This window comes from Phodopus roborovskii, unplaced genomic scaffold, assembly GCF_943737965.1.
Source record: "Phodopus roborovskii unplaced genomic scaffold, PHOROB, whole genome shotgun sequence".
Classification (NCBI taxonomy): Eukaryota; Metazoa; Chordata; class Mammalia; order Rodentia; family Cricetidae; genus Phodopus; species Phodopus roborovskii.
The window spans coordinates 29319395-29332403 of NW_026126469.1; the positions used below are offsets into that span (position 1 = coordinate 29319395).

The 13009-nt window shown below is 40.6% G+C and overlaps 1 protein-coding gene across 1 annotated transcript in view; it reads left to right on the forward strand.

Moving 5' to 3' along the window:
• Nucleotides 1–12176, forward strand: part of Slc9c1 (solute carrier family 9 member C1) — a 60701-nt gene extending 48525 nt beyond the window's left edge. Inside the window, exons 24-28 of the mRNA XM_051191625.1 lie at nt 1191–1322; nt 1442–1627; nt 4399–4525; nt 8609–8667; nt 11808–12176. Of these exons, the coding sequence (XP_051047582.1) occupies nt 1191–1322; nt 1442–1627; nt 4399–4525; nt 8609–8667; nt 11808–12176 (873 nt within the window). The remainder of the gene's footprint in view (nt 1–1190; nt 1323–1441; nt 1628–4398; nt 4526–8608; nt 8668–11807) is intronic.
• The last annotated feature ends 833 nt before the right edge of the window (nt 12177–13009 follow it).

Here is a 13009-nt window from a genome sequence, read left to right on the forward strand (position 1 = left end):
AAACAAATACCAGCAATTTTCAGAGGAATAGAGAGGAATCTGTAACCTGAAAAAAAAAAAAAAAATCAGAGTGCTGTGGAGAAACACTTACTTCCTCATGATAATTGCTGTGTTTTCTACATGTCAGTAAATGAAAACAGCCTAAGTGCCCAGCAATTGATAAGTGGTTTAGGAAAACATATGCGCTGTGAAATGCTAGTCAGACTCTGAAAAGAATGATGGGCTAGAGAGATGGCACAATGATACAACCTTGGTACTAAGACTCATGACCCAAGTTCCATCCTGAAACCCATTTGATGGAAGGAGAGACTTCTACTGTGGGCTGCCCCCTGATTTTCACAAGTGTGCCATGACATGTCTATAAATTAATTTGTGGATAAATGTTGTTAATTAAAATAATAAAACATTTTAATGAATGAGATTCCATTTTTGCATTAGTATGAATGATCCTTTTTTTTTTTTGTAAAATTCCAAATCTATATTTACAAACATGAATGACCTTAAAGAAGATTATGTAAATATTACAAACCAGGAACAGAAAGAAAAATAGTTCATGTTTCTTACCTCAATGCAGAGTGTAAAGCAGCAGGCTTGCTTCAGATGGGTGGTTATTACCGGAAGTGTTTGGAATGGGGAGAGAAGGTGGCAGTCAAGGGTATATTTCGGTTTACTAGAATGGTATATTTTACTAGAATGGTATATTTTAGCACTACATGGTGAACACAATAATAACAATGTATACATCAAAACAGTTAAAAGAATTGATTTGTAATGTCCTTGACACAAAAACATTGTAAACTGATAAAATGAAGATATGTTAATTAGCTTTATGTGTGTCTCATTAGCATACGCAGCTATTATTTGCCAATGAAGAGAATAAAATTATATATGTAAGATGGTGACTGGTATTTAGCGTGATATAATTTCACAATGCACAAACATCAAACTACACTGAGAAAGACATACAGTTAAAATAAAAAAAAAAAACTAAAGCGTTCTTGTTGATTCATGATTCTAGAATTGTGGCTATTCCAAGATAATAAGCATGAGCTAATAAATGCATTTGATGAGATTTCTGGACTGCAACATACATCTTAATTCTTAGCTTGAATGTCACTGTATAGAGATAAAGATATTTCTTCATCCATAGGTATGCACAAATTGCTTACTTTCTATCTTCCTTTTCTCAGACATATTTCATTCCCATTAGCCACTTGTATGAAGGCTTTGAAAAAACATGTCCTAACTTGAAACATAACATGTGGCAAAAAATTGGGCTTGCCATTACTGCCCAAAAGATCCGGGAACACTTATCTTTTGAGGTAAGAGGGTTTTCTGAATTCTTCCTACCCACCACCATCCCCAAGCAAACCTGCCCAGCGATGGTGGCAGAAACTGACTGTGGGCAAATAACAGACATGAAGTTGTGTTTCTCCTTAAGGACTGGAACTATAAGATGCAGTTGAAACTCTGCAATGTCTTCATCAGGGACATACCCACGACCACAAAAACTGACATCTATGATGAAACTGTAACCCATGTTGTCCTAATCCATGGATCTGCGGAAGACTGCCAGTTGCGAAAAATTTATAAGGCACCTTTCCTAATTCCTGTGACATGCCACCAGGTACAGAAATAGGTCTTTCTCCCAAGAATGAATTAATATAAGAAAAATTGTCTAGCAATCAGGCTTTCCACCTTCCCATCTCCTTCTTTCCACTCTCTATCCCACAATGTCATACTCATCTACATCCATGTGCACTTACATGCAGTGTTCGGTGACTGCTTTTGCACTCAGTGACCTAGACGGAAGTTCCTTACATCTGCTGCCAATGCCAAATAAAACAAGCCAGGGTGTAGGGTTTCGGCCACAGTTACACTCTAGTGCAGTGGTACACAGGAAAAGGGAACACACTAGTTTCATTCATACATTTCAGAAAAACTGTATTAACAGTATTCTGGAAGGTTCTGACAAACCCCACTAAACAGAGTGGCAAGTGTCTTCCTCTGGCTCAGAAAATAAATATAAAAATGAGTACTTTAAGTTTAAACTGCTATGATGTCAAAAGGAGAACCCAAGACATATACAACATCAATGAGAAGCTTTGTGAGCGTGTGGGTGCGCATTTGTGCATGGTAGACAGAGAGTACAAGAGGCACACACTACAAGGAATAGGAGACAGACTAAAAAAAGCTACAGAAAGTGAATTAGGAAGAGTAACGAAGAAATCATTTCCATCAGCCACAGACATTCAAATTCATTCTTGCGCAGCTGCCATATGACAGACATAGTGCTAGAATAAGGAAGGAAGCAAGACAATGATACTGCCCACAAGATGTCAACCATGGGTACATGTGTAGAATCATAGTTAACAGCTGGGATGGATGAACTTCTAGGATAGATTTAAAACAGAGGGATAAAAAGCAAGCTGCCAGACATTTTTGCTGCATTTTAGTCATCAGGAAAGGGTGGGAACTACTGTCAGTTGCAGGGGGTTGGGGGGCAAATCACACAACAACTCACTCAAACTATGTCATACGCTTCCTTGATTGGCAAGAACCACCTACAAAGATCTGCTAGCCTGTATCCTCAGGCTTATTGAAGGTCGGGTCAGATGAACTTGTCACCCTAGAGAGTACATTGCTACCTGAAATTCCTTAACAAGCATCCTTGCCATGTGTGACATTATTATCATTAATTTTAAGATGTGTTTTATTTTGGATGAGTTGCTTCCAAATGGAAAGGTAATGGACTCAAAAATCCTCCCAGCTTGATGATTAGTAGAGCATTGTGGTGCTAGCGCCTTTATGATTGTATTTTTTTTTTTCTTGTTTGATTTGCTTTCTGTCCGTTCACTGTGATCTTGATACAGCTTGTTCCTTTCACCGACTGAGTCAATTCCTTCTTGTCAAAATACAGCCTGTGGATATTTCTGCCACCTAGGTGGAAATCATGGATCTTCATGTAACAGCTCCCTTAGGAATGACAGCTCTGACATAGAGTTTTTGCACAGTTCTGAGCCATAAGAATCAGGGGCTTATAGCACCAAGTATTCAAAGCTGGGGGCTTCCTGTGGTGAGATCTGAAAATCAGGACTCTTAGCTCCGTAATCCTTGGTCTCCTAGCAACCAGTCTCCTAGCAACTACAGCCCACCTTCTTCTGTAGTTTCAGTTTCTGCCTTTGGCTCTTTACAACATTTTCAGTGTCAGTCACCCATCACCGTCTTAGCTTTGTATGGTTTCTACCTTGGTTATTCTCTGCAATCCTCCAGTGGCCTAAGAGCTGCCCCTGCTCCCAGGGTTCTGTCTAGTTTTTTTTTTCAGCTATCTCTGCTGGCTGTATCTGCAATAGGAGCAGGAGGGCGTGTTTGGACTCAGTATTTAATGCTAAAGGAGAATATACAGGATAAAAGTCTTCCTAAATGACTTTAAGAGATTGAAAGATGGCTTGTTTATATTGCTAGAAGGGGGTGGGGCACCCTTGTAGAATACTAATCACAGTCCTGTGTGTGCATACCTTCCAGTTCTATCAATCACCGCCCTTTCACATGCACCAGTCACTCTCTTTTATGACCAATCACAGTTGTGGCCAGAGGCACTGCGAAGGGCTCCCTCTCCTGTCCTCTGTGAAAATAGCTGCAGAACAAACATAATCACCTCCAGTTGAGAAAGACCTGGCATGGGATGTTATAAAGCTGATACAAGTTGTCTGTAGAGGTGGTTGATCAGACCAAGGCCTCATTAGGCAGGAGTTAAAACCTGAACAGCAGCTGTGGTTGTGGTGGTCCATGCAGCCAGGGTGGAGCTTTCTGTGAGTGCTCACAGGAGTTACTAGAGCAGAAACTGTGGGTCTGACAGCTCTGAACTCAAGACTACAGGACATAAGGTAGAGTCTGTCAAAGTGTCGACTGGTCCTACCTGCTCCTAACATCTCAAAAATGTATAAGATACTAAATGATGCTTTCAGTAAACACTTATTGTGGGATGATGATCTTCAACAGCACTTACCAGGTTTAATCCATATCCAAACATCCTTAAGAATGACTTTGGACAGTACTTCATCCTAAAGATATGTTATGACCCAACTATCATTAATCATATAAAAGGCAAAACTTGGCAATTTCTGATGTTTAGGAAAAAATGCCTCAAGTGCTCTGTGGTTTGGTCTTCATCTGTTAAAAGAAAGCATACTGTTAAGGCTATTACCATGAAATCTGTCTAAAATAATGTGCTCAAATGTGCTCAGGGAAGAGTGTGTATGCGGAACGAGGCTTGGTAACTAATGTTGGTGGTCCCAGCAGTCAGGAAGCTGATGACCTAGACTACCAGCTTGCCAGAGCAACAGGTAACTGTGTAACATGTGTTCAGTAAGTAACATATATTCCATCAACTTTCAGATACAAGGCACCGAAAAGTTCACAAAAGTAATGATTATTCAAACTTCAGTTGCTGTAAGAAAATTCAGATGGAATGTAAGAAAGTATATACCACCTCGGAGAATTTCAATGAAACCAGATTTTAAAGGTGATGTCATGGAAACAATTATAAGAACCTACTTACTTTTCATAAAATGGTGATGCCTGTGTTTGGCAACAGGTATATGTATTCTACCTAAAGTACTGAGGGCTTCTTTTATCTGCCATATTTGATATGTTAAATCTCCTATCACTATGGCGAAAACCTGAAACTTCACTTTGGCTAATGGCCTCAGAGACTTCAGTCTGTTCTTTATCTTCTCCAATGCCATAGGTTTGTATGGGGCAGTGCAGAAGGGTGGGAGCCTATAACATCATGGAGCCAAGAGCCTGAGGCAAAGTAGACATTTCTTTTACTTTATGGCATCTAGGAAGCAAAGAGAAACCCAAAACATCCAGAGCAATATATTCCACACACCAAGGCCCACGGTGATACCCCACACCGCCAGGCAAGGGAAGGAAACAGGAAATAGATACTAGCAATGGTCAGTATCCTTAAGTACCTGCAACTTCACATCTCCCTTGCAACCCCCTTTCCCCTTCCCTCCACATTCCAACTTCTTTGCTCCCCTTGCCCAGTAGTTTACAGCACCCAACCAGAATGTAAGTTAGCATATATGTGAGACAGAGAAGCCAAAATCGTGTAAAAGGCTCTGCTCTGTTATATTCTGGGCTTGCACTCCAAGACAATGCTTGAAGAAGCCCATATCTGCTCCAACAGACTACTTCTGGTGAAAGTAGCCTGCTTCTTGGATTTGATGCCTGTAACTCCTGCAGACTTAATAATCTCTGGAAATGCTTTCATAGACACACCATGAGAGTGTACTTTATTAACCGTCCCCCAGGTGTTCTCTATCCAATCAAGTCACCTTTCAGCGGAAATCAAAATCAACCATTCTAATATACAATATCAGAGTTGCACTTAGAAATATCTGTGTTTTATCTATAAATTTAAGCCTGAATAATTATAAAAATAATATGAATAAATGATTGATAGAATGGTTAGCCCTTCCCCAAAAGAAAGTGTTAAGTATACAATGACAGCAAAAACATGATTTACATTCTCAGTATCAGATACGTGAATCACTGGATGCTGTTGGTAGAAAGTCTATTCTTTAAACAGATTTCACTGATAAAAACTATACCACAGCGAATAGCATTGCTGAGGAGTTACAATTGTCATCAACTGAATGAGGTAGGAGATTTGTAAGTCATGGCCAATATGAGCTATGGAGCAAAAGTGTTAGCTACAAGAAGTACCACTAACAATTCATCAACAAGAATTTCCAAATTTGTTTAGGATAGATTTTAATAAATTAATAACTACATGAATAAATGCCACATCATTTGACTAAAGAATAAACTGTGTGCTGAGGTCAGAAATATAGAAAGTAGTTGTGGAATTCTGGAAATTGACAACAATATTATCAATCAAGAAATTATGATAATGGAATAAAGAATACATGGACCAGATTTAAAAAAAAAAAAAGAAACTGTAAAAGGACAACTCACAGAAGAAATATACAGTGAGCATGAAATGTTAAGCAGGCATGGCAACACGTGGCTGTAATCTCAGGACCCAGAGACCTGTCGGGATGGGCAGGGAGAAAATGAGAGACAAAGGAGAAGGAAAAGGGAACAATGTTCAATATTGCTAATATTTAAAGGAAAGAAACATTTGGTCCACTTCATTAGAGACTGTTTTCATTATTTTTCTCATTGTTGTGCCCTAATACCTAACAAGAAGCACCTTAGAGGAACAGTTTGTTGCCTCACAGTTTGGGTATAGTTTAGTCATGGCAGTGGGAGCCCAAGTGAGGTATCTGGCCATGGCGGTGCATTCGTAGTTACGAAGCCGAGAGAGATGAATGTGGTGTCTAGCTTGAACAGTTAAACCAGAAGTGTCTCTTAGGTGATTCTATATCAAGTCCATTCATAGTGAATATTAGCCACCATAGTGAGATTTTTAAAATGTATGACTCTTTACCAAAAAACAAAAACTATCGATACTGGTATAAATTAGTTAAATTATAAAGATTATGAAGATAATAAGCTTTATAGCCACTGATTAAACAATGCAATCTCTAGAAATTTATTGCAAAGATAAATGGAGAATAAAATGGTAATTGGGCATCACTACATAAAAGATAGAAAATCAGAGTCAGTAAAACTGTATAGTAAATTACCATTTAATTGACAATTTAATCAGCTGGATCAAAAAGTACATAATCATTAAAATTATAAATTTACATGTTACAATGTGAAAAAGACTGTGGTATATGTCAAATAAAACTACCAATACTATGTTGTTAATTCTAAGTGAATTTTATCTTTTTTATGTTATAATGATGTACACTCAAAACCTTTAAAATACATACACACACACACACACACACACACACACACACACATATATATATATATATATTTGTGGGAGGGGTATGTGCCTATGTATATAGGTGCCCAAGGCAGGCAGAGGTGTAAATCTCACTGGAGCTGGAGTCGTAGTCCATTGTGAACCAGTATGGATGCTGGGGACCAAACGCTAGTTCTCTGGAAGAACAACACATGCTCTTGATTGCTAAACCATCTCTGTCATAATTTAAGAAAAGTGGCATGAGAAAAAGACACCCTTTAAATTAGGGAAAGGGATCATAAGAGGGGGGAAAGGGAGGGGAGAGACTAGCCTCAGGGGACAGGAACAGCAACAGACAGGAAGGAAAGGTGGAGAAAGGGGGGAAGAAAAAGAAGGATGGGCGGTGGGAACGTAGTGAACAAAGTGAATGTGCACAGGTGGTGCACTCAGTGGCTGCAGCTGAGGGTGTATCCTGTCAGAATCCCAAGGACAGACCAGTAGATGCCTGAATGCTAACAATCTCTCCAACCTCTCAAATCTTTGCATCATTGTGAACATAAAATCCTGTCCTATTGACCATGAGTTCAAATGCTGAGGATTATGATCCTGGGGCTGTTACCATCTGCTCTCTCTGCAACTGCCAACTCTTCTCCTTCATCTCAAACTCTAGACATACCAAATGACCAACGATTCCCCTGAAACAAGAGACCTAGTGATCTCTAATTCTTGGGCATTTTCACATACTGTTCCTTCTGCCTGGGGCCCTCAAGCCTACCCCACATCTCTCCATCCGTGGGCTTCCTGCACCTTATCTTTTCAACCTCTCTCTCTCACACTCACTCACTCTCTACCTCTCTATCTCTGTCTCTGTCTGTCTGTCTGTCTGTCTGTCTGTCTCTCTCTCTCTCTCTCTCTCTCTCTCTCTCACACACACACACACACACACACACACACACACACACCTATGAGTGATCATTTCAAATCCACCGCATCCTGCGCTCTGGAGATCAGTAAGTATATAGTGTCCTGTTTCCACCTCTGTCCTTGTTTCTGTTTTCATGTTTGTTTGCATGTACTTTCTGCTAACTAAGAACTCAGCTAAAACATGTCTGAGTTTTGCTTTCATTTGGATCCTTGTTGCTTACATGGGCACCCTCAATACAAATTAATACAGATGTTTCATTATATAATATAGAAGCAATATTAAAATAATGGATTTTTATCCCAGCTTTTTAATTGTCCTGTGCTGTGGGATTTCCTGCCTTGTTCCGCAAACTCCTTGCCCTAAATGAACATACAGATGCCATATTAGTTATGAAAATGTTGGCCATTGGCTGGGGCTTCTTATTGGCTAGCTCTGTCTTAATTATTAACCCATTACTATTAACCTATGTATTTCCACACGATCTTATCTTACCAGAGAATGCCTGGATGCATCTTCTCTTCCCGGACTCTACCTGATGACTCCTCTGCCTACACATCCTACAATTCTCCTCCTCTGGTAGCCCCACCTGTCCTTCCGGTCTGGCCACTAGCCACAGTGTTTTATTCATCAACCAATAAGAGAAACATATATACAGAAGGACTACCCCCATCAGTCCTGTGCATTTGTTACAGATCTTTACAATTAAAACCTGTTAGACATGCTTTTTTAAAGTGGCCTTTCATCCTACTGATGTGGCAGATCCCAGATCCCAGGTGTCTTTAATTTAAATGTGACCTAGTTTGAAAGTTGGCCTAGCTCCAGTGATGAAGTAACTCTGTCTTCCTTCATAGAAGAATCACTTGAAACACTAGATGAAAGCTCTGAAGATGAGAAGAATGTCAAGGAAGAGGTAAAGTAAGAGCAGTTTTTTCATGTTTTATTAAGATAAAAGAGAGTCTACAATTTATGGATACTACCGATGCATTTCTCTTAACCTGGAGGACTTTTCCTATTAGTCATTTTATAGATTTGGTTATGAAACGTTGCTCTTTGCCTAGTGTATAATAGGCATTGTTAACATAGTTTCATATAAATATTACATAAATGGCTAACAAATTTAAGAGATAACAGAAGGCTTGTCTTGAATCATATTAGCATGCAAGCATCAGCAAGGATGACCTTGACTACAGTCTGGCTTTGTTTAGTGCCTACTCCCTAGTTCATTCTCAGCACTATCATTTAAGAATATGGTTTTCCCTGACAAAGCGAGATGACCCCTCAAATCTCTGTCACAACATCAAGATATCCCTTGTCTGGTCCTATAAGATGGAGTATACAGTGACCATTGCAAGAGTCCCATTCCTGGCTCCGCTACATCAGATCTCACACCAGCCCTCCTCTGTCCAGCAATCCCTTGTGTTCTAGTTTTTATTCATTCATTTCTTTATTTATTTGTGATAGATTACCCTGACAAAAATCAACTTGGGGAAAAAAAGAAACTTATTTCATTTTATAATTTTATACTGTAATCCAACTTTGAGGGGAAGCGAAGGCAGGAACTTCACATCATACCCACACTTAAGAGCCGGAAGGAATAAATGCATTTGCACTCATTTGTCAGGACCAACCCCCCCCCCTGCGCTCTATTTCTCCATCCTTGAATAGCTTACTACCCCTTGCCAAAGGAACGGAACCACCCACACTATGCTAAGCCCTTCTCACCAAGTAACATAATTGAGCCAGTGCCACATAGGCATGCCCAAAAGACATGCCCCATGTAGACAATCCCATCCAGATTATTCTAGGTTGTGTCAAGTTGACACAGCTAACAATTATACCTTGTTAAAAGATTTGAAATGTGGCTTCTGTTCCCATATCAATTTTTAGACAGAAGAAAATGATGAACCCTAGAAGACAGTGTTAACATCCCAGAAACAACCAGTAAAGGAGAGTCAGCAAGCTGCATAAGCTTCTCAGCAAGCCAGGAAAGCATGAATTTCTTCAGATGGAGACATGCCTCTGTGTGATGGTGTGAATTAAAGAACCTCCCTCTAGCCAACCGACTCTCCGAATGCTCATGTTTCTCAATTCAGACTGGGGTGTGGGGTGGATAACATCAAGACTCTCCAGCCTCCTGGTTTCCTCTCTCTATTTGATCACTTACCATCAAAGTGCAACTTTGCTGACTCTCAGTCATCACTTTACTTTTCATGCATGTGGTTACAGGACATCCACATCAAAGAGCAGACAGCTTGCTGCTTTGTCCAGCTTAGTTGATTCTTTATAGGGCCCAACCCATAAAATGGTGCCATACAGATTTCAGGCCACAACTTCCCAACTGAATAATCAACCAAGAGTGTCCCTAACAAATATGTCCACCCACCCCCACCCCCACCCCCCCACCCCCGGTTTCTAATGGTCAGTTCCTCAGTGGAGGCCCATATATCAGGTAATTCTCAATTTTGTTACAGGGACATTTAAAACTACGGTTGTGTAGCTTGGTGTTCTTGTGGGTCTCCTAACAGTGGGAGCCAGGACTGTCTCTGACTCTTTTGCCTGCTTTTGGGACCCTTCCCCTCCTACTGGGTTGCTTGCCCAGCCTTGGTATGAGAGTGTGGGGCTAGTTTTTTTGTTGTGTGTTATGCCATGCCTGGAAGGCCTGTTCTTTTCTGAAAGGAAACAGCTGAGAAGTGAATCTGGGGGAGAAGAGAGTTGGGAGGGGGAACTGGGAGGAGAGGAGGGAGGGGAAACTTCTGTTAGGATGTAACATAAAACAGAAGAATAAATTTAAAAAAAAAACAACTTGGGCGCGTAATATGCTTCACTATATCAGTCAGATCAGTCAGGCACTTAATCACTATAATATCCATTCTAGGTAGAAGTATTTATTCACCATTTACGAGAGACCAAAATAAAACAGCACTTTTGAGTAATTTGCAGGAAAACTTCACAGTTTCTATGAGACAGAATGGAAACTTGAAAATAAGCTGTTACCCTGTGCATTCCACCAGTATTGACATCCCTAAATGAATACCTGAAGAATTAATAAAAACTTAAATACCAATCTTCAGGATCAAGTGTTGGGAATTCTGAACGTCATGCCAACAACTCACGATGGGGACAGAGGAGCCAAGTGTAGATGTCCCTGTCACAGATGGTCTTTGAACACAAGACAATGGAGTCTGAACTTCTTAGGAACCTCAGCCAGCCTTTGTCCAGTGTTGGTGACAAAGCAGCCACTGCAATATTGTTTCAGAGGCCCTGTCCCTGCCTTCTTAGCTGTGAAGAGAGTAAAAAAGCTAACCTAGAGAGTAAAACACATATTTGCATTCGTATACACCACACACAAAGATATGCAAACATGCATGCACCCACCCCTCCCTCCCCACACACACACACTCATACACATATGGTAGAATATTATTTTAAGGTGTGTGACTTCTGTTTATGCTGCTTTTGTTTAACTCTGTGAAGCTGTGTTACTGTACCTGTCTAAAACACCTGGTGATCCCAATAAATAACTGAATGGCCACTATTGAGGCAGGAGCGGGCCGAGCGTATGAACAGGAGAAATGAGGAGCAAGGATAACAAGAGAACAAGGCAGGATAACAAGACAATAAGGAGAGGAAGACATCAGGGACCAGCCACCCAGCCATCTACTCACATGATAATCTGTCGTGTAAGAGTAAAATTTACAGAAGTAGAACAGAAAAGGCCCAGAGTGAAAAAGTAGATGGGATAATTAAAGTTTTAAAAAGCTGGCTAGCAACAAACCAAGCTAAGGCCAGGCATCCATAACTAAGAATAAGACTCTGTATGTGATTTATTTGGGAGCTGGGTGGTGGACCCCCAACAAGAGGAAAAGATAAGAAAACATAACACAACATACATAGGCACCATTATTGTTGACGTAACTGACAAGAGAATGTAGTTGCCTTCTTTTGATAGAACTGGAAATGGACTATAGCAGGCACTTGGCATCAAGCTTGGTGCATGGCTGGGAATAGAGGAGCATACAGGATTTCTAAGGGTTAATCCATGCCCAAAAGGTATCCGGAAGGAGAACTGCCCAAGACTACCAAAGTTCTGCTTCCAACCTCATCAACCAGATAGGCAGCCTCAGTAGAATGGAGGAGGAGGAGGCTGAAGAGTGCAAAGACTGGAGAGTTCCGCTTCAATCTGAGACCATCGCCAGGGCAGTGGAGAAGTGCTCTCATGAGGAGATCACATGTATCTTAGAAGGGGAGCTAGCCTCCGTTTGCAGAGGAAGTGATGAAACTTATAGACCTGGGATAAATTTCTCTGTTTCACAGTTTCACTGTGTAATGTACCATCCAGTTGTGAACTCCATTAACCCCGCGTTATTTGCTGTGTTGCTTAGATTGTCTGGGTCCTGTTTCAGAAATCTGGGCTACTGAAGGGAAGTAGGCAGCCACAGTTTCAGTGACTGTCAGTGTCAGGCTGGAAGCATGGACTAGATGGTAAAGACCTCCCTACGTAAGACAGTGATGAAAGAAATGATCCTGTCCCCTAGAGTCTAGACCTCTGTCACACCCAGAGCTCTACGACCATTTGGAAATAATGTGTGGGGTCATCGGCCTGAGAAGGGCACTACTCACCTACAAAATGCAGGATATGGTAAGATAACCACAGAATTCTCACTTGAAAAAAAAAAATGCTAGTTTGTGACTCTCAGAAAGCCTGCAACCAATGGTTGGTTATTTGGATCTTGTTACCTTATAACATAAAAGTATAGTGAAATAGTATTTAAATTTGTTGTTAGCACCCACCCACACAACAGCAAACAATAAGTAGATAAGGGCAAAATTCTCAGATCCTAAACCTTCTAATTTCACCTTCACTTCTGAATAAGTATCCAGGTTTTGCTTACATTTCAGTTCACAGTTCCTCAGAGGTCTTAAGTACTGAAATAAACGTTAACGGGGATATGTAAAGAATGGCACCGGGATTTCATTTTGGAATTGCAACACCTTCTTCGAAGTGGGAGCAGTTTATTTAGCACAAAGTCTGGACCACACTAACCAGTGTACATAGTAAATGCCCCGCCCCATCTCTGCAAAATCAACATTTTCCTGCCCAGTATCTGACATTTCCACAGCTCAAAGTCTCCATCTAGTGGTCGAAGCAAAACTGATGTTTGAAAGCTGGGACTGGAGACCCAAAACTAATTTGCAATCCGTCTCTTGTGGACCCAACTCCAGCCAATGTGGACATCCAGGAAGGATTAGGG